Raw genomic sequence first — 26,752 nt, 5'->3', positions numbered from 1 at the left:
TCTGAGGAAGGAGGTGCTTGAAAAGTATTGTTTCTCTCAGTTTGCCCAGCACGCGAGGGTTTGTTGATACAACTGTGGTGAAGATAATGTTTGATGGAGGGAGAGGAGGGAGGAAGGCGGGGTACTCGAAGATAAAGACGGGGCCGAGGCTGTGATTAGATAAAGATGCTCGGGGACGAAACAAGGGTAGAGGAGACAGCTGACCTCTGCGTGTGCCCGGGTGAAATGAGTTTTATAGTCAGGACCCCGGACTGCCAGACAGAGCTGCAGATGAAAGTCCGCAGGGACGGAAATAAAGCACGTCCTTGTTTATTGCTTCAGTCCGCCTCTCCTCCACTCCCCCTTCCCAACACTCCCTCTTCTTATCCACTCACCTTTCTCCAGACGTACACTCCCCTCCCTCCTCCTCCTCCTCCTTCCTGCTTCACAGTCTCGTTCAGTTTTCTCAGCGGAAATTTCAAATATATTCCTACAACCTCATCAACCACATTTTTTTCCCTCCATTTCTGGAGTTAATAACAGTTTGGCTTCTTAAAAAAATCTTTTATCTTTCCCCAGTTTATTAGAATATCTGGATTTATGTTAAAAAAAAATGAAAAAGATAAGATTTTAAATGGCAAAAACAACCTCAAGGACGTGTTTTGCAGATTTGGTACATTGAGCATTGTTGCAGTTGCAGTCAGCCATGTGCACTGGCAATCTCGCATCTTGATGAAAATATAATTGTAAACTTAAACAAAATGATGAAAAGAGAGAGAGGAATGATAGAGAGAGGTGCACAAAGGGGGTTTATTGACATCTCTGTGTGGACAGACAGATTGCATTCAGACTCACATAATCCAGCCATTGTTTCTTCATCTCTTTATTGAATCCACCTTTCGGGGCTTGATGAATCAAGCATGGCCGTGTTTGTCCACATCAAGCTGTTGCCCGGCTGCAAATTCATCTCTCTAACCTCAGCAGCGTCAAAGCTCACATTTTAAAACACATACTGGATATTTGTTTCGTGCATTACAGCCTTTCAGTTGCAATAATTTGATTAGACACACACACGCTGGAGTTTAAGGCTTTTTTGTAATGGGCTCTGGAAGCAAATACATCTGATCCTACTCATTTTTCTTAGTCATTCATTTCTTCTTGTATTTTGCAGCAGATGTCGGGTTTGCGTTCACTCTTACACACTGTTGCTCAACCTCTGACTCACAGGCGGTCCTTTTATCTTCTCTCTGCTTCTGTCTCCACTTGCTGCTTTTCAGAGGTTTGCTGTGTCATCGGTAAACGATGTTAAAGCTATTTCAGTAATTGGCTCCTTGAATGTCCGTAGAAAAGCTGTTTCTGCTTTTTCTTTTTCACTTGTAAAGCCAAAAATAATGAGATTCGGGTGAGTCTAAAGTACAACACGATTCACGAGTTGTTCTGGTTTCTCATCCATCCACAGAGCAACACCGTCAGGTCAGGTCGGGTCCATAATTTGCTGGACAAAGGCGGTTTGTGTATTTTTGTCTTTGTGCATCACCAATTTGTGATTGAAGAGCAGACTTCCAACTTTAATTCAAGGAATTTTACAATATGTTGGGGGTTTTTTGCATTTACTGTTTATTTACAAGCGTTTAATTTCTGTTTCATAGCTTTTAACTATAATTTTAAATATGAGGCCCAAAGAGAGATGTCAGTGCAAGTGAGGCAGGCCATCATTAGGCCGAAAAACAAAAATAAACCTGTCAGTGTGTGAGAGAGAACAAAAAAATTCGGACTGACTAAATCTAAAAACAATAAATCCAGCGAGCAGCTCAGCAACACCAAAAAATGCCACAGAACACAACTGAAGTGGCTGAAAGGATTATTCCCATGGTTAAGAAAAACAGCTTCACAACATCAAACCAAGTCAAGAACACTCTCGGGGAGGCAAGAGTGTCAAGGTCTATAATTAAGAGATGCCTTCATGAATGTGAAAACAGTGGATTTACAACAAGCTGCTAACCACTGATTATACTCAAGAACAAGAAGGCCAAATTAGACAGAAAACATTAAAAAAAAAAAAAAGCCCGCATAGCTCTGAAAGACATTATTTTGACAGACCAAACCAAGACAAATGATGAATGATGGGAACAGAAAAGTGTCGAGGAGAGAAAAAGCTCATGATCTGAAGCGCGCCACATCGCCTGTCAAACATGGTAGAGACAATGTTATGGCACAGGCATGTATGACTGCCAGTGGAAGCAGGTCACTAGTGTTTATTGATGATGTCACTGCTGTAATTGTAATGCATGAAGGTGCATGTAAAGTTTTGACATTGTAGATAGTTGAGACTTCCCTACTGATGATTCTGCTCTCAAAAGCATCAACTGCTACTTGCTAAACTTTTTATTTTTATATATAATCCAATGTTACCACAGCCTGGTAAGCACTCCTTTTAAAACGGGTGGAGTGGTTCTTTAACTATATTAACATTTTGTAGATAACCTCACCTTTGACGCTATTTAAAGACCGCTGTAAAAAGTCGTGACACCCAATGTCGGTTTACATTGGAGCCAGTTTGAAGCCCAGAGGTGCAGCTTACTGACATTTCCTGGAAATACTGCCTGGAGTCGCACATGGCCAACATTAGATACTTTAGCTAAATCCTGTTAACATATTATAATCAGTTAAAACAATAAACGCTCTCCTATATTTCCAGATAGCAACATATTAGGAACTTATTAGCGTAATTATGAAACACAGTGGAACTACGTGTGGGGGAAAATGTGCGCTGTAACATATTTGGTGCCGCTGCAGTGTAGTAGAGTACAAGTATAAAACAGTATATTGCAAAAAAGTATTTGTTGTTCCATCCGACTCTCATCTCCTCGTCTTCTCTTTTATCCTTTCACTAACTTTCTTGTCTTTCGCTCCTGCTCTTCTTTCACAAATCTTTTTCTGCATTTGTTCATTTTGAAGCGTACGTCTCCTGAAGACCACTCGGTCCACTGCACGTTATGAGTATATTAATGTTGGCGTAAACCCCACAGATGTTCGGTCTCTCTCAGCCACATATGGTCTGGGTTTATCTGTATCTGCAGGCAAATCCCCTTCATTTTTAGTCATTTAAGTAGTAATAACATAACAAATCAGATGTGACATCTTTGCTTTTTAACATCAAGGGGGATAAATTAAAACACACTAGTAGCTCAGCACAGTGTAGCTACGTTCAGTTTTTTCTTATAGTCATTTAAATCCATCTACATTTGTTAGCCTGCTTGCTGAAGTCAGAAGTTTTACTGATGATCAGTGTATAAGAGCTGTTTTTAGAGAAATCCTAAAGCCTCGTGTATGTGGTAGGTTAGTTTCTGGGGTATTTGAACTGTGCAATCATGATAAAAGTGATCTGGAAAACCACATAACAGCACTGCAGAAACATGGTTTTAGTTAAAGTTGATGTAAATTTATGGTAAATGTACGGTATATGTAAAAAAAAAAAAAACTGATGGTAGTGATCGATCATTTTCATGTATTTCTCCAAGGAAGAAAAAAAGAAATATGTCAAGTGTCACTGAAGTGTGTTTGTGTGAATTCAAAGTGAAGTATAACTCTTACCATGTGCAGGAGGCCTTGTGGGATTTCTGGTGGGGGTCTAGTCTTCCATTGTTTGTTCTTCTGACACAGATGCAAAGTTGATATTTTCAGGATTTTTGCTAAGTAGCTACTTCTTAGAGTTAAGAATCCCTTATGCATGTGTGATTTTGTATTTGCTGATGCTCTGAGCTGTTTAACAACCACAGGAATGTTAGTATAATCTAAATAAAACATAGATATATATAAAAATTCCCCTGTCGCCTCTGCGGGTGGTCTATCCTTCAAGCTCGGGTGCTCTCCCAGAGGCCCGGGAGCTTGAGGGTCCTGCGCAGTATCTTAGCTGTTCCTAGGACTGCGCTCTTCTAGACAGAGATCTCAGATGTTGTTCCTGGGATCCGCTGGAGCCACTCTTCCCAGCCTGCGGGTCACTGCACCGAGTGCTCCGGTTACCATTGGGACCACTGTGGCCTTCACCCTTCACATCTTCTCGAGTTCTTCTCTGAGCCCTTGGTATTTCTCCAGCTTCTCGTGTTCCTTCTTCCTGATGTTGCTGTCATTCGGTAATTCTGTAAACTGTTTGAAAGGTCTTTTAGTGGATTTCGTGCATTGCATGTAAACCACAAAGTGACGAGTATAATAAAAACAGCAATTTGCAGCTACGCCAGCAGCTCAGGAAAAGCTCCGGAAAAGTGCAGCAATCAGTGCAAGAATTCTTCCATGAACTTGATGATGATGAAGGCTCATTTGTTTTAACCCACGTAGACACATCTTTTAATGAAATGTTTAGCATTTTAAAACTACAGTTATTAAGAATATATTTAACATTTAAGACAGATAGCTAGATAAGTAGGTACTTTATTGATCCCACAAAAGAAATTGTTGTTTTATAGCAGCATGATAAAGCAAATCAATGAAAATAGTAGAGTCTACAATAAACAAGAAAGTTCAATTGCCACAGGTGTCTAGTAGAGATGTGATGGCTGCAGTTACAGCCACACAGTGGTAATATCCATCGAATACATAACACTGCATTCACATTTTCTTTCTTTAAATATAGAGTTTAATTTACAGGATAACAAATAACTGGTTTTGGTTTAGAATTAATTCACATATCCACACAACACTGTATTCTAAAATAAGTGTGCACATTTTAGTTTACACTGTTATGTATGATTTAATCTCTTTGTTTTTTGAGTTACCTCAGTTACAGCTGCTCCGGTCCCTTGATTGATGAGCCAAGAGGTTAAAAAGGGGCGGAGCAAGCTTAGATGGAGAACTGCAAATTGGCTCATTCCATAATTCTGGATCATGGGGGGGTTGGAGTTCGTTATGTTAGTTTCAGTTAGGTTTTGTGTGTTTTACCCCTTTTTGTGTTTTCGCGTGCTGATCAGCCACTATTTAAGTTTCCCCTTTGTCTCATTTAAGGAGGTCAGTTTGTTTGAGTTACCAGTATTGTTTGTTGTTAACTTTGAGTAGAGTTCTGTTACTTTGACCGCTTTTATGGGCCCAAGATTTTGACTTTTTTTGTATAATTTAACCAACTTTGTTTTTGGGTTAAATAAAAATACTTTATTTCGGGACTTTAACCTGTGCCTGATTTTCTTTCACTGCTCGCTCCATCACTAGGGGTCTTATAATACGAGAGTGTAAAAATGTATATATACAAAAACAAAGAAAAGTGAAAAAGAAATGGAAACGGTAATTGTGGGTCTTGTGGGAAGATACGGTATTTCTTCCTTCCATCTTGGACACCACTCAGTTTTTTCTAATGTTAAATTCTTCTGCTTTAGCACAGATGCCTGATCTCTCCGTGATATTTCTCATTACATAGAGAAATGGGAGCTGAGCTGAGCTGTCCCGCTGATGTACTCATTCATTATCTTATCCATCCTGGTCACTCCCAGTATGAACATCTGCACCTACAGCTCTGCCTCCTGTCTTTGTGTTATTGCCACCACCTCAAACAATGCATCATAGCATGCCGTCTTGTAAATCTACCCTTTCACACTTGCTGCTATCTCTATGTTACAAATCATCCCTCACACTCGTCTCCACCCACTCCACCCTGCCCGCATCCTGTTCTTAATCTCTCTTGTGCACTGTTTTGGATGGAGGCGAACAGCAGCTGTGGGGTTAAAATGAGTCACTAACAGCGTTTTTTTTGTAATGTTTTTGGACAAATATGCAGTCACTATTGATCACAGCAGATAGAAAGTTTAAATAGGACAGTTTAGTATTTAAGATGCTCAGTTGTTCCACGTATTTGTTTCCTTTCTGTTTGCCTTCAGGACCTGGACAACCTTCAGATCCAGCTAGAAGAGGTGCGCTTCTTTGACTTGTTTGGATACAGTGAGGAGGAAGGAGGCTGGCTCTGCTTCATGTGTAACAACCCTGAGAAAGCTACAGGTACACACACACACACACAAATATGCACGCTAAGACGGGCACTGAGAATAGAAGGAATGAAGAAATGAGCTCTTATTATCTGAAAATTGAAGCCCTCCACCTTTATAAACACTTCAGTGTACATTTCCGCTCTTGCATATCGTCAAACATCGAAATTACACACTTTGCCTCACACACTTTGTCCTCCTGCGGTTTCCCCTGAATTGCTCCCATCCTTTTCTGTCTTCTCCAAACAGAGGAATGAACAACAACTAAAGTGGGATTTTAAAAGCTTGCTTTCTCATTTCATGTCATCTCACCAGCTCTCTTGGGCACAGTTTTCTCTCTCTGGGGAGCTCCATGGGATGTTTTCCCTCAGAATGCCTTCGAGGCACATGACCTTTCCCCGGAAAAGTGAAGGAAAGTGGAGCACAGAGCAGCTCTTACCAAACAGCTGCCACCCTGATTTAAGTGTAAAGTCACTATAAGCAGTCAGTCACTTCCACCATGACTCAGATGTGATTACTTTACTTTGGACTGGTGACCTCTTTCAGTGAGTGCTTTGTGCTGATGAAGTAAGACTTGGAATAAAGATCAAATCTTAAATCACCTTTGGTTTGAAAATTGCATAAATACTACCAGATAGTCTGGTAGTATTTCTGCATAAATACTACCAGATAGTCCCAAAATCAAATAAAGAGAAGCCAGTTTAAAGCTAAACTCATTCTACGATCAGGATTTAATGAAAGAGATTCGGGACCATTGCTAACCTCTCCTGGAGTGCTCAAGCAGAGATCCCTCCAGGAGCGAGGCATGTAATCTAGTCACGTAATAGTAGTCGTGTAATAAAGTTTAACTGTAAGATGCTCCATGTGTGCGCGAGTGAGTGAGAGTAACATCAGTGGTATGTAGCCTCATCCGTCTGTGAGAGCGTGGCGATAGATGTAGCTGCAGCACACAGAATGTGCTTAAGTGAACTGTATTCACTTCATCTTAATGGGATGAAGTCCAAGTTGGCCCAGATATGAAAGCAAGTAATGAGCTATGAACCAGGCTAAATGGGTAGGAGCCACGAGTCTGGTGCAGGTAACAATCGGACAGAGCATAAAACGTGTTTAAAGCTAAATATTTCTTCTCATTTTTTTAGATGTTTAAATATCATTTATTAAAAATTCTGAGGAACTTTTACTTTGTGCCATGCATACATGGCACAAAGTAAAAGTGTCTGTGGAGATATTGATGATTATTAACCTTTTATTGGATGGAGAAACTCACAAATCTCACAGTAAAAGTCCTAGTGAGAGATCACTAGGACTTTTACTGTTGTATTGTAGCGTAAAATAAATAATTAGAGAATCAGCAGAAAGCCACATTCAAGTTTTGTGAGGTTTTCTTTTGCTTTATCTAATGAGAAAATTCTTATAAAAGGCAGGTAGAACTAAAGACGCTGCCTCTGTCTGTGTGTTTGGCATAATCTCAAATAGATGGACTACAGGTCTAGATTGGCTAACCCTAATGGCCATGTCTGCTGTGGAAACTTGGAATAACACACAGATCACAGTCCACTTGGATTTGGCTCTTTATAATAATCAGAAATCACATGAGATTACTGAGAAGTCTGTTTAAACAAATGATCTTCATACATTTAAGTGGTATTGACATTTATATGGCTCATTTCAAGACTCCTTGATATAAACAATACAGAAGCCAATTGAACCCCATTCTTTGAGCTCCGCTGCTAACCGGTGCATTCACTGACCTGGCTGAATGACTGCAAGGAATGGATGGTTACCTTTTTAGACTCGTGCCAGTTTCTCTTCATTACAGGAGGATTTAGAAGGGGAACGGTGATACCCTGTGTCCCCGTGGGGCTCTGTGTGTGTCTGTGTGTGCAAAAGTCCAGAGCCACTCCCAACGTCTTTGTATTTTGCCAGAGTTTGTTCTCATTTTTCAAGTGCTCTTGAGCAGCTGTTCTCCATGTGTTTCGTACTTTTTCTTAGGACATTGGCTGCTTTTTCACTCTTATTCAGTCCAGTCGTTGTAGCATTTGCAGAGAAATGTTTTTTTAACCACTTAGCACTGCCCTATGAATCATCATAAAAAAACTCAAAGGATGAAGCAGTGTTGTCTACACATAACAGATAACTTAGCAACGACCCATTTTCAAATTGTATCTTTAGGCACTTTGTTACTAGCGGCCTGTCACAAGAACACATAACACATGTCCTCATTTATTAAGTTGAATCTACAAAAAATGCCAACGATAACAAGTGACCAAGTACAAACACTTTGTTGCTGTACTGAAGTAGAATTTTTCTGACAACTTTTTACTTTTGCTTCCTACATTTTTAAACAAATATCTGGACTTTCTAAGTAAACAGAGTCTGTACTTTGCCACCTCTGCACAATTTAGCAGGCATAAAATATTGTTTTATGTCTGTCAAAGTAGTATTGGCATGGTGTTCAGGGTGTCCTTACAAAAACTGAGGAAACCAGAGAAGTGGAAGACAGAACAAGAGGTAGAAGGCCTAAAAAAATATCTATAGCAGATAGTAGCAGAAGTATCTTAAGTGTCCATAAGATATTAAGATACTGTTAAATGTCTTTATGTCCTTAAGAAATAGGGGGGAAAAATCCAACAAAGACCACCAGAATTGGTCTCAGTGGCAGGGTGACTGTGAGGAAAAAGGGAGAAAAGTCTGAAGTACAGCAAATTAGACAACAACTGGACTGAAAATCAGCAGCAGCAAGTCTGATGAATCCAGATTTTAAATTCTTGGTTTAAATCCTCATCGATATCTTATCAAAACTGATAGAATTATGAATGCGGAAAAGTACCATCAGATTTTGATCCACCATACGATACCAGCTGGAAAACATCTGATATCTAACAGCTTCATTTTCCAGCACAACAGTGATCCCAAATGCACTGCCAATGTAGTAAAAGCATATCTGTATATCTCCAAAAGTTGATTCTGTTCATCTGGACGTAGCATTTTGTGGGAGAAACGTTTCGTCACTCATCCAAGTGACTTCTTCAGTCTCAGCTGACTGCAGGTTTCCCCAAATCTTATAAACAGTACATTTGCATAATGACTGAAACCAGCCCACTGAAGGAACAATGGGCTGTGAGGTCAGTTCCTTAATCATAATTATGCAAATTCTCATGACCATTGATCAACAACCACTGACCAAAACCCACTGATCAAAGACCACTGATCAATAGCCATGAGTACCATTCACAGAGAGTTGGGGAATGGCTGCAATCACAGCATTGTAAGATGGCGAAAGATGTACCCTTTGGCTTAATTATGAACATTACTGAAGCATGCACATTATTCTCATGTCGACAGAGAACATAAATGCATCCAACATCCAGAGAAGAGCTTTGAATGTCCTTCAAGGAGCCTGGAGAAATATTCCTGAAGACTACTTAAAGAAATGTTCAGACTGTGTTGAAGAATAAAGGTGGTCATACATACTTCAGTCCTGTTTGAATTGTATGGACTCTGTTTTTTGTCTTTCAGTCTGTATTTTGATGAACGTTTGCACATGATTCAATCAATCGCTGCACCTGTTTCACATTTCCCTGACAAAATATAAAGAAGTGAGGGGTGTCTCAAGACTTTTGGGCTACACCATACTGTGTATATATACATATTTCTTCTATGCATGGCTGTCTTGATCAGACTTGGACAGATGTTATAGTTTCTGTTTTCTAACAGTCCGTTTAGAAAGAGGATATTATGTTGAATACAAGTACATTTTTAAAATAAAATGATTGACACCAAGCCCTGCGGCAGATTGGCGACCTGTCCAGGGGGAACTCTGCCTCTCGCCCTAAGACAGCTGGGATAGGCTCCAGCACCCCTGAGATCCTGAAAAGGATAAGCGGAAGAGGATGGATGGATGGATGGATGGATGGATGGGTGGATGATTGACACCACCTTTACAGACTTTTTGCACCTTGCATTTATTTCAGATAATTTAGCCTGTTGTCAAAGCGGTATCACATCTACCTGATGAGTACAAATCTTCCCAAATGACTCTTTTGTATTTAAACAGTTCAGTTAACCCAGCACATTATTATGGCACCGGGCTCTGATTAAAACACACAACAGATAAAAATCAGAACATGTACAATACATCTGTACCAAAGTCAGGCTCAGACAGTCAGGTACCTGAACAGCTGAAATCAGTGTCAGTAAGCCTGATACAAGATATCTTACTGTTACAACAAACATGGATACACAAGTAACCCTTAACTAATGACAGTTTTTTGAAGAAGCCATCAAACAGACCCCCAGTCATCTTAAAAATCCTTTAAAACAACTGAAACTGAAACCAAACTCTGTGACAACATGTAAAATGGCCAAACTGAGAAATCTGTACACCAAAGTGCTTTACAATAAAAAAAGCAAAATTAAGACATGATTAAATAAAAGACTATTAACAAAGTACCACATATGTCATCAGGTTGAAGGCACTAATTATACAGGAATGAAAGGAAATATAAGAACAAAGTTACTAAGAACAGATATAGCTAAAAGATAAAGTACATAGATAAAAAATTGAGCCACATATAAAATAGGGACACTAACTAGATGGAAAAGCTATGTTAAATAAGTGAGTTTTTAAACGGGATTTTAAAGATGAAATGGAGTCTGACGCACGGATAGGGCTGGGAAGGTTGTTCCACAGATTAGGTGCAACCAGGGCAAAAACACGGTCACGGTCGCCCCTAGATTTAAGTCTAGATCTAGGCTGAGCCAAGAGTAAATGGGCTGAAGACCTAAGGGCTAACCCAGGGACATATGGACTAAGGAGATCAACAAGATAACAAGGGCCTAAATTATTTATCATTTTAAAGGTGAGCAACAATATTTTAAATTCGATATGATATTTTATGGGTAACCAATGCAAATCAGCAAGAACGGGGGTGCTAGAGGCATGCTTTTTATTGCCAGTCAGGAGGCGAGCCGCAGCATTTTGGACTAGCTGGAGTCTATGAAGGAGAGCGGAGTGAAGACCAAGGTAGAGAGAATTACAGTAATCCAATCTAGAAGTCACAAAAGCATGAATGAGCTTTTCAAGATCTTTATGAGGGACATAGTGCTTAGCCTCAGCAATAAAGTTGGTAAAAGCTAGATTTGATTACTGAGGACAATTGTTACACACAGGTGCACTCTATTTAGTCATTAGCACTCATCAGGCAATGTCTATGGGCAACTGACTGCACTCAAACCAAAGGGGGCTGAATAATTACGCACACCCCACTTTGCAGTTATTTATTTGTAAAAAATGTCTTTCACATAGAATTCCAGTAAAATTGATTCATGTTTGTGGCTGTAATGTGACAAAATGTGGAAACGTTTACTTTTGCAAGCCTCTGTAACTCATAAAATGTGTCCATCATAATAATGTTACAGGCTATGCTAGGCTTTGGCCCACGTCAGTCTAAAATTGTATCTAACCATGAATAATGTGTTTTGGAAACTGCACAACAGGCAGCACTATTAGTTATCTCAGTCTCCCAGAGTAGCATTTCTAATTTTGAATGAAACTGTCAGAGAAAACGGCAGCCTCGAGCAAGCCAGGATATTAGTTTACAGAGCCTGTTAAAATTATATGTCTAACGTTAAAATGTTGGTGACACTGTGGTGGACCACTAGAGGGCTCCACTCACACCCAGTGTTGAGGAAGTGTGTTGCTGTGTTTTGTGGCGTGATGTGTTCAGTTGATGTGTGGAGAGGAATAAAGAAGGAGTGAGAACTAAGAGGTCCGTGTCGTCCATGTTTATCTCCACATTGGTGACCCCTGACTCAAGCATGCTACAGGCCGAGGATAACGCAGACTCCGCTATGGATGCATCAGCGCCCGCCGGTCCTCTGCCTCCTGCTGCAGCTACGTTTGCTGTGGCGCTGAAGCTGCCGGACTTTTGACTCCACGATCCCCCGTCGTGGTTCGTGCACGTGGAGGCTCAGTTCGCCCTTCGCTGCATCTTGGCTGACGACAAGAAGTATCACCATGTGGTGGCCTCGACCCGCTGGCCACCCGTCGCGCAATGACCCTCCTCCGGGACCCACCCGCCCAAGGGAAATACGCCGCCCTTAAAGAGCTGCTTCTTTGGCGCTATGCCCTCTCCGACGCAGAACGAGCCGAAAAGCTCCTCACCCTGTCAGTCTTGGGTGGCGGTATGGCTCTCGAGCTCATGGAGAACATGCTATCGTTGCTCGGGCCGGATGACGGGGGATTCTTCTTCACCCACCTCTTCCTCCGCCAACTGCTGGCTGCCGTGAGAGCTGTCCTCGCCAACTCCTCGCTTCTAGCTGCGAAGGATTATCACTCCCTGGCTGAAGAAGCGGATCGCATTCTCCTGGCTAGACGCACTTTCTACGTTCACGCCCTGGTGGCTACGGACCCACCGGCAGCACCTTCCACGCCTCCACCTGCCTCCCACGGAGCATCCACCCCTTTGCTGATGGCAGGGATTGCTACACACCGGCACTGCGGAAAGAGCATCTGTTTCTACCATCAGCGTTTTGGCGCAAGAGTGTGTCGCTGCCTGCCGCCTTGCGTTTTCCGCAGCCAAGACTGCGCTGGCTGATGCCGCCCTGCTGGCCCACGCTGCCCTGCTGGCCCACCCGTTTCCGTCAGTGGAGATCGCGTTGACCACCGACGCATCCGACATGGCAGTGGGTGCCGTGTTGGAACAGCGGGTTTCAGGTCTCTGGCAACCACTTGCCTTTTTCAGTCGTACGCTCCGGGATGCCGATTCGACAAGGAGTTGCTGGCCCTGCACCTCGCGACACGACATTTTTGTTTTTTCCTCGAGGGTCGCAACTTTACTGCGTACGTTGACCACAAACCTTTGACGTTTGCCATGTCTCTGACCCATGGAGCGCACGCCAGCAGCGCCAGTTGGCTGCCATTTCGGAGTTTACCACAGACATTCAGCATATGGCTGGTAAGTCCAATCACGTCGCTGACTGTCTCTCACGCATGTTGGTTTCTCCAGTGTATGTCGGCGTCGACTAAGTTGCCATGGCTGCTGAGCAATGTGCTGACCTGGACGTCCTTGCCCTTCAGTCAACGAAAACGGGCTTTGTATTGGAGGACACCCCCGTGTGGGACGGCGGTCTGCGGCTGCTTTGCGACATTTCCACCGGCCGCCCCTGCCCGGTGGTTCCCCTTTCATGGCATCGTCGTGTTTTTTGACTCGGTGAATGCCCTCTCTCATCCAGGCGTCCGGGCCTCGGTCAAGCTGGTCAGCGCCAGATTCGTTTGGCTGGGCCTTTGCAAAATGGTGAAAGACTGGGCGGCGGCTTGTATTCCATGCCAACGCTCGAAAATCCACCAGCACACGCAGGCACCCCTTGAACCTTTCCGCCTCCCCAGTAGGCGTTTCGATCACGTTCATGTGGACCTGGACCCACCTACCACCGGGCTGTTGGATTCTGCTCTTTCCCCTAGGAGTGCACCACAACCAACGGAGCCCGAGTTGCAGCTTTTTCTGACCGCTAGTGCCAGCCTTGCCTTGGAAGTCTGAGATCTTGTGGCTTAAGAGTTCAACGTTGGAGGGTCAGACAAAGTCTACAGGAAGTGGATCCTATTGGACGTGCATTTAGACGTCGTAATGCGATAAGGTGAAGGATCTATAGTGTTCAGGCCCCCAACCATTTATGGTAAGTTCACTGGTTTGAAACAAATGGTCAGGCCTTGTGTTTAAAAGTATTAACACAATACATCAAAATTAAAGGTCCTTCATTCAAAACATTACTGAAGTTAATCTATATGATGAGCATAAGGTAATAATAATAATAATAATAAAAAAAACAATAACCAAAAAAACAGAAATTGCTATAAGTATGTTAAATATTTGGGGGGGATTCATAGAACATCAATTTAGATTTAGATGTCATCTAATGTATATGCTGCTGAGCTGTTTAATCCTTTATTTCACATCACAATTTTAATCTCTAACATCGATTGTGCCAGGTAAACGTAGTGTGGAAAAAGACATTTTATGCCACTGTGTGTGTGTGTGTGTGTGTGTGTGTGTGTGTGTGTGTGTGTGTGTGTGTGTGTGTGTGTGTGAGAGAGAGAGAGAGAGAGAGAGGTGTGGTGTTGTTGAAGTAAATGTACAAAATGGTACCTCTAGTTTTTGTTTAAGCACAGGGTCAGGAATTCACTACTAAATAATATGAACAAACATGTGGAACTGTAGTAATGCTTTCTGATCTCTCAACAGGCATTTTGACGGCAACCACAAGTTGATTAGATGGCACTTGGTCCTGCATGGCTGTGTTGATGGCTTCAGCCAAACTATCATATACTTACGTTGCTTATCCAGTAACAGAGCCTCAAGTGTCTTGTCATTATTTTTGGAAGGAATACAAAACTTTGGTTTGCCCTTAAGGGTCAGCTGTGATCATGGTATGGAAAATATACAGGTTGCTCGTTTTATGTTACAGAGAAGAGGAGTAAGCAGTGTTATTACAGGTGTTTCAGTACATAACCAAAGAATTGAAAGACTGTGGGCAGAACTCAACAGAGTTGTATCAAGACACTTTATAAATATCTTTAACTTTATGGAAGAACAGGGTATGTTGGATTCACTGAATGAGCTACATCTTTTTTGTCTGCATTATGTTTATTTGCCAAGAATTGAAAGAGCATTAACAGAATTTGTCAATCAGTGGAACAACCATGGTCTCTCTACACAAGGAGGACAGACCCCTCTTCAGCTGTGGCATACAGGTGTCACAAACAATGTGGGAATCCTGTCGTTTATAAATGACATTTTTCATGTTGATAACTATTATGGCGTTGATGAAGAAGGGCCATTACCAGAACTTCAAACAAACAATAATGTCATAATTCCAGATATTGACATCAACATAAATGAGACTGCAATGAACATAATTCAACAAGTGAATCCATTAGAAAATGATGGAAATCATGGAATAGATGTGTTTTCTTCACTTTTACACCTTCTACATTGAATCAAATATTTTGCAAAAATAAAAAAATAAAAAAAAACATTTCAGAAAACATATCTGATCGAAACTAACATATTGAAACCATTTTCTTTAAAATGATAAAATGACAGCTCTGTTGTCAAACAGAAACTGACACAGGCAGAAGAATAAACAGACAACCAAATCAAAAACAGATGCACATACACATGAAATGAGTAAAGTGAGACAAATTTGGTATATTCAAACTCAACAATCTAAATAAACTTCTGAAGTGCTGTTAAACAATTGGTATCTACCTGTATGAATCCTGAAGAACAATCACTTCTTGTCTTAAAACATCAATTTGACTGAGGCAGGTAAATTTGGAAATATTAAAACCTTAACAAGTTAATACTCAATACTCACTTTGAATCAGTAGAGAGACCAATACAAAAGAGAAACACGCAAACTCCTCCAGCATAATGTGTTCATACCCTGCCAAAGCCGTAAGTATTACCTAATGCAAAATCAAACTTCTCCTTGAACAGCTGGTATGAAACATGCAGTGGCAGCCTAATGCAGTTAACACACGTGTTGGCAAGAGGGAAAACTGGTGTAGAAGAGAAGTCGTCGTCTCCTCTATGAATGAACTCAATCGAGGGTGCTGGGGAAAAGCCAATAGGTGGTACCGCAGTTGCTCCAGTTGCAAAGGCCAATATCTTCTGTAATTTGGAAGGTCCTTCTTCTGCATAAAACAGAGAAGGAAAAAAAGTGTTAATAGGTTATTTCATTTGGCCAACATAAATTGTCAGTGAGTATTAATCTAAAGCAAGAATCTTAATGGCTGTTATTGCAATGACTATAGAGCATGCTTTTCATCTTTCAATAGTCTCAAAGAACTATGTAAAAATGTTACTACAACCAAGAGGGTAATGTGGTGTTATTGTTATACGAGTATGTTATTTAAAATAAAGATTTCAGAAATGCTAACCTATAAATCGTTACATCTATTTATTGTGCACTAAGGTGACAATTACCTTCTGCATCTTGGAGATAGTCTCTCCAGAAGGTAACAACCATCTCCTCAGCAGCTCTTCTGTTGCTTCCTTCTGGAGATAGATGAATGTTGAAAAGATCATCCACCTGGTCAGCAGTCAGCATATGTGGCTCATAGCAGAACAGAGGGCGAAAGCTGTCTGGATGCCTTCTCATTTTCTCGAGAACCCCAAGAGTTTTCAGACCTTCACAAAATCTGGATAAACAGCACAAAGAAATTTTATTCAATAAATAGTACATTAAACCGATGTCTTGGTTTTCAGTTGTGTGTGTGAGAGCGTTTCAGTAGTGTGTGTGAGAGCGTTTCAGTAGTGTGTGTGTGAGAGATAAAATTTCAGTAGTGTGTGTGAGCGTTTCAGTAGTGTGTGTGAGAGCGTTTCAGTAATAATGTCCCTTACGGCACCTCATACCAAAACATCTGCGTCTAGACATCCTTCGTGTTGCGTGTTGACGTCACTTCCTCAGAGCAAGCAAACATGGCGGCAGGAATGGCGGGCAATGGGTAAGTGCTTTAAAGAACTAATTACACTTCTCCGGTCCCGACTGTCGATCTCCTTCCTCCTTAACCACATACAGATGTGACCAAGATAAAAATGTGCTGAAAGTTCCTGTGTAGACCGAACGTCTGTGGCTTTCCTAAAACTTTCTAAGAATCAGTGCAGATGAGATCAGCATAACGATCACATCACATTCTTCCGTTTTTCCACCGGAGGAGCCGGTGGAAAATCTGCTAAGGCTTGCAGAGGAGGGTGGGCGAGGGTGTTTGTGTTGTGTGTGCGACTCAGTTTGTCATGGTCCTGGGTCGAGCGACCCAGTGTTTGAGTTTTATGTATCTTTTGTATTCATTTGTGTCCTAGTTTAGTTCATCTAGTTTATTTTGAGGTTGCTGTTTAGTCCTTTGTTTCTTAATTGTCATGTCATCTCCTCCTGTACTCAGTCTTCCTGGTTCGTGCATCTACCTGTCATGCGTCATGTCTGTGTGGTTATGTTCAGTTCAGGTCACGTCTAATCTCCATGTTTCCTGTTTTACTTTGAAAGTCTGTGTCTAATGTCAGTGTATGTAGTTTCGCTTTCCCTGTCCTGTCATTAGGTTCATGTGTTTCCACTTCCCTTGATCATCCCTTATGTGTATTTAGTCTCTGTGTTTCATTCAGTCTGGGTCGCGTCGTCTGTGTTCCCACCCTTCATGTTTTCACGGCCAGTCTTTGCATTCTTAGTTTTCTAAATCCTCGTAGTTTATCACAGTATCAGCTTCCCGGTTTAGTTATAGTTTAGTTTAGCCACTGTGCTCCTGCCTTGTTTAACCTCTATGTCATCAGCCATAATAAAGGCTCGCTTTCAGTTTAAATTCACTCCCATCTCCTCACCTGTGTTCGCACCTGGGTCCACCACACACACCACCGCACGGCCTGTCTCCACAGACCGTGACACAGTTTACTTTCATGCTTTCTGAATGCATCATTTGTGTAGAACATGTAGGCACTTGGTGTCTCACTTCCTGATATTAAGAAGCGTCATTGCTGTAAAACAGGACGTAAGACGTTCCTGACCGATCACTGCTATGTGATTGGCTGTGAGGAAGTGTCTGTCTTGGAGGATAGCAGAATTATTTTCATTCTGAATTTTCAGAGTCTCTGCTGCAGGAATCTAAAGTTGTGTGATTTTTCACAGGGCACAGCTCCAGATGCAGCTTTTGGAAAAGCTGAATGATCTGACTCAGGAGGAGTTTGCAAATTTCAAATGGCACCTGAAACTCAGGATGCCGAATATCCCCAGGGCTACCCTGGAAAATGCACAACGACGCGAAACCGTGAATCTGATGGTACATAATCAGCCCCATCAGGCTGTGGACTATGCCATTGAGATTTTTAGGGCCATCTTCAGGAACGATCTGGCTGAGCATCTGGACGGTGTCAACAGGATAGGTAAATCTTCCTTTTTAAAAATGAAGCTGTAGAATTGTCCTCAGTTACTTTGCTCATACTGAGACATGAATGATTATTTCTTTGTAAAAGAAAATTTTAAAAAACTTAATGCTGGATTCTTCTTTAACCTCCTAAGACCCAAACTCTTTCATGGCATGCATTTTTTATTTCTGTGTGTTGTTTGGGCTGATTGGGACCTGATGAATGTAAAACAGTGATTCCTGAGATTAGGGACAAAACAGGTTTTAATTTTCTAAAATATATTTTTAGATTTTTAAAAAACATATTTACAAATAATTGTTACACAAAGTTTTGGCTGTCACACCATGTTTTGGTACAATCTCCCAGGTGTATAATGATGTGCTAGGTGATCGCTAGCGACACAGCTATGTTAGCATAACATAAACACAGTGAAGCTGGAGGATCAACGCTAACTTTTTTCCACTCGATAAAAGTTAATGCAAGGGTTTCTGATGGTTAGGCCAACAGTGATCACTGACTGTTTTTAGGGGCTTGTTCAGATTAAATAAAACAAGATAAAAAGCATTAAAACATTTTAACAGCACAACAGGCTTAATAAACACAGAGTAGTTTGGGCCCGGAAGCAGGATTCATACATCATCACTTAAAGACTGGCTCTCGGGGCAGAGATAGCTCAGTAGATGCCACATGATCGGAAGGTTGGGCGTTCAAATCCAACGAACAGTGGCTATCCTGGATTTGTAGCTGCCCACTGCATCACTGAGTGAATGCGTTAAATGCAGAGGACTAAGCTTTTTCCTACAGGATTAATAATGTATACATAAACAATGAGATTCAAGATAAGGCAAATTCGATAATATTTGACACATCTGTAAAGCAGAAATATCAGTAAAATACACAGGAAGTAATATAACTGAAATATTAATAAAAATAACTTAATATAATTGATGAATAGCACACTTTTGTTGCATTTGTCAACACCATTAGAAAAAGGGTCAACACCGTCAGACAAAAATCCTGATGGTGTTGACAAAATACCCTTCTTTCTCTTATAATACATGTTTTTCTGACAGAAGCCATCTTGTTTTTCATCAGTTGCCTCTACAATCTACCTAAATGAAGCTCTTTTTACACAAAAAACATGTAATCTTGCATTACATCGACTTTGGTGTTGGCGCACTATGGTTGTGACACAGAGTTTTATCAGAAAGGTATGCCATAAATGAAATAAAAATAAAAAAAATTATCACAACAGTGACCTCATGGCATGTGTATCAAACAGGAAGTGGTAAAGGGGTCCTCAGAGTGTAAGCTACCCACAATAATTCCTGATTTTTTTGTACTTTTAAAAAAATCTGATGGTGTTGACAAAAACTCTGGACATGATTTTTATCACTTAAAAAATATGCAAAAATAAATTTTCAATGTCATATTTTGATATTATATAAGGTATTGACTTAAATGCTTAGTGACGAGAGCCATGATGTTTAATTTTACATAACTTTTAATTTTTTTTCTGTATTTTAATATTATCACACCTGCTTCTGGACAATGGATTTTTAAGGTACTGGTAATGTATTGTACCATTTAAAATAAATATATATGTATAAAAAATGCAAAATCATACTTTTGTTGTATAAACATTGCCTTGGTTTGTCTTTTAGTCACTTGGGTTAACACTTGTATTCATATTTTTAACCCCAAAATTGGGTTTTGTCTGGCGGACATGTTTTGTCCCTTATCTCAAGAATCACTGAAAAACAAAGATTTTTTGTAAGAAAAGATTATCTGATTTTTTTTTTTTTACTTGATTTTTATTTCTGAGAAAAATTAGATCCACATATGAGGACATTCGTTTTAAATTTCGATAGAACAGTGGCAGTATAATGTCCTCGTAAGTGGATATCAGGTGCTTGTAGAGCAAAATTTTGTATTTTGGTCTAGACCAGCGGTCCCCAACCCCCGGGCCACGGACCGGTACCGGTCCGTAAGTCATTTGGTACCGGGCCGCGAGAGTGAAACTCGGGTGTGAAATGTATGGTTTTCAGGGTTTTTATCGGTTTTTAGTGTTATTTTGTTATTGTTTTTTTCATTAACTCGGTTTTCCAGAGGCAGCCTCGCCTCTGTCAGTGCGCCCCAGGGTGGCTGTGGCTACTATGTTGCTTGCCATCACCAGTGTGTGAATGTGTGTGTGAATGGGTGGATGTCTGGATATGTAAAGCGCTTTGGGGTCCTTAGGGACTAGTAAGGCACTATATAAATACAGGCCATTTACCATTTTCCTGGGTCTTTTCACGTGTGTTATGAATAAATCTTCTTTTTTTTCGGTACCGGTACTAGTTTTATTTTGTTGTATTTATCCGCGACACCTTAAAGGCCGGTCCGTGAAAATATTGTCGGGCACAAACCGGTCCGTGGCGCAAAAAAGGTTGGGGACCGCTGGTCTAGACGACCCAAAATGTGATGCTCACATATATGGACAATAGGGCTGCCACAAACGAATTTTATTAAATTTTAATGAAATTTGCAGATTGTTTAGGTGAAGTTTAATAAACTCAGCCGTCTGCTCCTTGCTATCTAAAATATAACAGGACACCGGAGTATATTCTCGAGCATCTCACACTTCTGATAATCAGTTGTCTGCTTGACGTTTATTCAGCTGTGTAAAAACTAACTTTAATCTCAGCCAAACCGATTTACTCAGAAACAAATAAAATACTGAAAAAAGCCAAACAATAACATTTTAAATCATCTAAGTGACTTATATATCATGTTTAACCTGAGTAGTGAAAGACGGCAGTGGGTTTGAAAATGATTTGCCGGGAGTCCGGTGTTCTCACCGGCTCTAGTGAGCCTTGAACCCCGGCTAGCTATCGAGCTGGTGGGTAACAGACGTCTCCGAAAACGTTGGGGCGCTTTTGAAAATATGTGATGTCTTGATAAACTGAGCAGATATTTGAGGTTTACACAGCTACATTCTTGCCTGAAAATATGTTAAACGTTTATTTTGTTACCCAGAAAGAATAATAAGAGTAATATTAAAACTAACTAGCTGCCGCCATTGTTGAAAACTGAGCAGGGCCGCTCTATGAATTCTGGGACACAGTTTCTTCTTCTTCTTCGGGGTTTAACGGCAGCTGGCATCCTTGTACATGCAGTGCTGCCATCTTCTGTTTCAGTCTGTTATTACACTCTTAAATTGTACTACTTATTCCAGCGTCTTTTGGGATCTTACAAAGCTTCAAATGACGCGTCGACTATTAAATTAGTCATCAACGATTTTGATAGTCAACGTAATCGTGACTAGTCGACTAATCGTGGCAGCCCTAGTGGACACCAGATCCTAGGAGGTTAAAGTTTTTATAACAATGGTGAGGAGTGGAGTGTGAAGTTTTCCAGCTTCTGCAATGAAACACGCCAGAAAAAGTTGACAGAGGGATCATGTGACTCTGTGATTATTCTCTTCTGTTTCTGTTTCAGATCTGAGATAACGGGTCTTCGTTGGAAGCTTGAGAAGGGCCACAGCCTTCTCAGCTCCCACAGCGCCATGTCCATCAACAGGAAACACAAAGTCATTTTTATTTGTTGATAAATAATCAATAAACCTGTTTTACATGACCTCTGCCTCTGTGACCCCAGCTCTGTGTTACAGCGCCACGATCAGGGCGACACTGAACTGTCCACTGTGACAAAAGAACTCAGAAGTTTGTGGATCACGTCTTCAGGCAAAGATGAAGATGTGTTAGAGTAGTCCTCGTTTGGAGTAGTCCTGCTCCACCTCAGCAGAGCTAATTAATAAAATTGATGCTGGAAGCAAGTGCTGTATACAAGCACAAGTTAGATGTACTTTGAGTATTTACATCAGGATACTTTCTTCTTCTCCTCACATCTCAAACAGAATAGCTGCTCTTCACGTACGTAAATATTCTTACAGCTGTAAAAAGGACTTTATATAAGGAGTCAAATCAGTTACAGGATGTAACTGTGCGTTTATGCGTCAGTAATAATGGTTGTGTGTTTTAACATAGAAACCCAGGACACTGAACGTTGGTTGGTCTAAGAAACATTTAGAACTTAATTATAAGCAAAGTTTAGTTAATGATAGAGATGGCACGATACCACTTTTTATAACCGATACCGATGCCATAAATTAGGCTATTCTGTTATACCTGTATGCAAAAATTACACTGCACCCAAAATATTTCATAGTTCAGCAATACTGATCAATCTAATAAACCTTACCTAACTTAAAACCTAACTTAAACCTACTCCATCCTCCCTATTCTGGTATTTTAAAGAGTACTTGACAGAAATATTAAGCAACCTAACTAACAGGGTTGCCAACTCCCAGCAAAAAAAATAGGGAACCAAGCCCCACCCCTCCGCCTCGCGATGCTTAATCGACACAATCAACTTTAATTTAATGCATGTGTAAAAAAAAAAATGCACAGAAATCAATTATTTTTCTACAATAATTAAATAGATTCAACATCTTTCTTCAACAGAATTGCAGACTGCACAGATGGTACCTTTTTTTTCTTTTCTTTTTTTTTTGTTTGTTTTTTTTGTTTTGCCTGTGCCTGTGCACAGATGGTACCTTCCCAAAGGAAAAAGTACTATACAGTGGCTTGCAAAAGTATTTGGCCCCCTTGAACTTTTCCACATTTTGTCACATTACAGCCACAAACATGAATCAATTTTATTGGAATTCCACGTGAAAGACCAATACAAAGTGGTGTACACGTGAGAAGTGGAACGAAAATCATACATGATTCCAAACATTTTTTACCAATAAATAACTAAAAAGTGGGGTGTGCGTAATTATTCAGCCCCCTTTGGTCTGAGTGCAGTCAGTTGCCCATAGACATTGCCTGATAAGTGCTAATGACTAAATAGAGTGCACCTGTGTGTAATCTAATGTCAGTACAAATACAGCTGCTCTGTGACGGCCTCAGAGGTTGTCTAAGAGAATATTGGGAGCAACAACACCATGAAGTCCAAAGAACACACCACACAGGTCAGGGATAAAGTTATTGAGAAATTTAAAGCAGGCTTAGGCTACAAAAAGATTTCCCAAGCCTTGAACATCCCACGGAGCACTGTTCAAGCCATCATTCAGAAATGGAAGAAGTATGGCACAACTGTAAACCTACCAAGACAAGGCCGTCCACCTAAACTCACAGGCCGAACAAGGAGAGCGCTGATCAGAAATGCAGCCAAGAGGCCCATGGTGACTCTGGACGAGCTGCAGAGATCTACAGCTCAGGTGGGGGAATCTGTCCATAGGACAACTATTAGTCGTGCACTGCACAAAGTTGGCCTTTATGGAAGAGTGGCAAGAAGAAAGCCATTGTTAACAGAAAACCATAAGAAATCCCGTTTGCAGTTTGCCACAAGCCATGTGGGGGACACAGCAAACATGTGGAAGAAGGTGCTCTGGTCAGATGAGACCAAATGGAACTTTTGGCCAAAATGCAAAACGCTATGTGTGGCGGAAAACTAACACTGCACATCACTCTGAACACACCATCCCCACTGTCACATATGGTGGTGGCAGCATCATGCTCTGGGGTGCTTCTCTTCAGCAGGGACAGGGAAGCTGGTCAGAGTTGATGGGAAGATGGATGGAGCCAAATACAGGGCAATCTTGGAAGAAAACCTCTTGGAGTCTGCAAAAGACTTGAGACTGGGGCGGAGGTACACCTTCCAGCAGGACAACGACCCTAAACATAAAGCCAGGGCAACAATGGAATGGTTTAAAACAAAACATATCCATGTGTTAGAATGGCCCAGTCAAAGTCCAGATCTAAATCCAATCGAGAATCTGTGGCAAGATCTGAAAACTGCTGTTCACAAACGCTGTCCATCTAATCTGACTGAGCTGGAGCTGTTTTGCAAAGAAGAATGGGCAAGGATTTCAGTCTCTAGATGTGCAAAGCTGGTAGAGACATACCCTAAAAGACTGGCAGCTGTAATTGCAGCAAAAGGTGGTTCTACAAAGTATTGACTCAGGGGGCTGAATAATTACGTACACCCCACTTTTCAGTTATTTATTTGTAACAAATGTTTGGAATCATGTATGATTTTCGTTCCACTTCTCACGTGTACACCACTTTGTATTCCAATAAAATTGATTCATGTTTGTGGCTGTAATGTGACAAAATGTGGAAAAGTTCAAGGGGGCTGAATACTTATGAAAGCCACTGTAGATGTTATAAGATTAAGCCTAGGGGAGCATGTAAAATGAGAACAATATTAAAAACAAAACAAAACTAGATCCTCATTTTGAGTTTGATGCCAGCAACACATTTAAATAAACTTTAGACAGAAGTGTGCCCTGGGTTTGGAAGTGAGTTATGCTAATCTTGCTTTTGTGTAGGACATCAGCTCAACAGTTTAGGACATTCTTTGCCTTATATTTCTTTTCCAGTTTAATAAAACAAATCTTTTAATCCAGAGCAATGTTGTTGGGATACACAAAGCATGGAGTTTTGATCTGTCTTGCAGAATTCGGAAAGGAATTCCCAAAAGAAGGTGCAATCTGATTGGCCGAATTTCCCGCTTCTAAACCTGTACGCATCATATCATTCACCAATGATGGTGCCTTCATAGATGTCCATGTTGCATGCCATGTGCTTCAGTATGTTCAAAGCATGTCACTGGCAACAAATTTAAAGTGGCTTTTTTGATATTTATTCTCTGATTTTTAGGTAAATATAGGATTTTTAGTAATGAAGTAATTAAAAAAATATTGTATTCTGTTGTTTACACTTAATGCAGTGTTGCCATTTTTTTTTCAATATAGGGTTGTAATATGTAGTTACTGAAATTTTTTTTTTTTGAAAAGCATAACTGTTGCCCAATTCAGGTCATTTTAGCAGAAAATGGCCTGAATTGCTTCATTCAGTATACAACAAATGCAAGATTTATTGCACTTGTTCTGTACTGGAAATGATTGCATTTATTCAGCCAGACTGGATTTACAGGAAATGTATTTTGCTGCTTTAGTCATGGTAGTACAGTTCATGGCACGTGAACATGTTTTCACCTAAAGGAACGTGGTCATAAAACAAGACTGCAATCTGTGTTCAAGGCCAAGACGAAAACTCAGATCCATCCGCTGGGAACTTGGTTGTCCAACTGAAAGCTGTCCAGTTTTTTAGCTGAAGTTACAGTAAATGACAGAAATACACTCAGCTCATCTCCCCGAAACAACTGGAATATTTTACTTTTAGATGGCCTTTTTTTTTCACAGTTGGCATATTTACATGTATGCATGCTGTTCATATAGCAAGCGGCACCCAGCCAAGATTTGACTTTATAATGCTTTATATGGTTGTGCTACAATGATTAAAAAATAAATAAATAAAAAAACTTGCTGACTTGGCCAGAGTAGACTCAGAGGTTACACACACACACACACACACACACACACACACACACACACACACACACACACACACACACACACACACACAGAGAACTTGTTTCATTTTTTAAAGCTAAAAAGGAAAAGAGCTTTTCACTTCAACTTATTGTGGAGTGCAGCCAGCGGTTGGCACAACTCCATAATACTTTATGATATACTGTTGAGTTCAACTACTGGAATGTCTTTGAAGTGTGCGTTAATGACCAGTTCAGTGTGTGTGTGTGTTTGTACGTGTGGACATGCCTGAATACAGCACATACCAAGTGTGTCCTCTTACCCTGCGCTCCCTGGGCTGTTCAGTATTTTCACTTGGACAACATGCTGTTGCACTCACTTAACTGGCAGGCAGCAGAAGAGAAAGGGGAATAAAAATATATCGTGATTACATCAGTTTTCTCTCCACGTGTGGATTTGAGCACATTTGGTAATCTCGGGAAGACAACTCTACTAATTTCAAAAATATGGAAAGCCCCATCTAAGTGTCATCCTCCCAGCTTCAATCAGTGAAGACAGAAATTCTCATCTCATTTTCTGGAAAAGAGAGACGTTCATCACACGGTGAAATTTTGAGTGTCATTGCTATAAATGGAGTTTTGAGGCTTAGTGAAAGTTTGTCAAATTAAGGCAGCATTTCTCAAGGGTGCAATTGGAGGTTCTGGTGACATCATAGGGCAAGATTAGGGAAGCATGTTAGCTAAATGTGGCTGTCATGGCCTTTGTACACGTTGTGGCATCATTTATGCAACTTTACTGCCACACTTTCCACCTTAAATTTCATCTCTTATTTAAAACTTTACTACATCAGGATATATTTTTGGAATTTAATCTCGCTCTTTTTTAATGTGGTCCCTGAGGTTTCCAGTAAAGGTTGAGTCAGTCACCGAGGTTTTTTCTGGAAGCAGTTTTGAAACCATCAATCGGATTTGGCAACAAAATAAGTGACAGCAACTGAATATCACAGCAAAATGAAGTACGATCTATGTGTAACGGGACACTTGTAGGTAGGATATGGCATTAGGTTTGGTGAAGCCTTATTTGGAAACGGTGCTAGTGGTGCATGTATATACTACATTATGTTATATGCAGTCCTGTGAATAACTAAGTACACACTTACTGCTTCCACAGGAATTAAAAGGGTAAAATTCGACCATACAGTGATCAGAAAAACTGCGAAAACCCAAGAGCTACATCTCAGACTCTACAGGCCTCAATTCACTGTTAAATACTAAAGTTCATGACAGTATCATTAGGAGGCTGGGAGACTTCTGGACCAGAGTTCTTTAGACAGATAAGATCAAAGTGGAGATGTTTGACAGTTGCACACAGCAACATGTTTGGAAAAACCAAACACATCATGTCAGCACAAAAACCTCACAACAACTGTCATACACTGTGGTGGAGAGGTGATGATGTTCTGTAGCCGCAGGACCCGGGCACCTTGCAGTCATTGAATCGACCACGAA

The 26,752-nt window shown here is 40.8% G+C and overlaps 1 protein-coding gene across 5 annotated transcripts in view; it reads left to right on the top strand.

Annotated features, from left to right (window-relative positions):
* The window catches only part of veph1 (ventricular zone expressed PH domain-containing 1), a 107,132-nt gene that overhangs the window by 68,682 nt on the left and 11,698 nt on the right, over positions 1-26,752 (top strand). For 3 of the 5 annotated variants that reach the window (XM_031752698.2, XM_039622645.1, XM_039622647.1), the window contains one exon: positions 5,841-5,958. In XM_031752698.2, coding sequence (XP_031608558.1) covers positions 5,841-5,958 — 118 coding nt within the window. Of the gene's footprint in view, positions 1-5,840; positions 5,959-9,290; positions 12,385-17,624; positions 17,879-21,340; positions 21,479-26,752 lie in introns of those variants that run through there. The other 2 variants (XR_004200234.2, XM_039622646.1) reach the window with 2 other exon arrangements.

The sequence above is a fragment of the Oreochromis aureus genome, linkage group 14 (genome assembly GCF_013358895.1).
Source record: "Oreochromis aureus strain Israel breed Guangdong linkage group 14, ZZ_aureus, whole genome shotgun sequence".
NCBI lineage: Eukaryota > Metazoa > Chordata > Actinopteri > Cichliformes > Cichlidae > Oreochromis > Oreochromis aureus.
The sequence above is the reverse complement of the archived record's forward strand: the minus strand, read 5'-3'. Positions and strand labels throughout refer to the sequence as shown.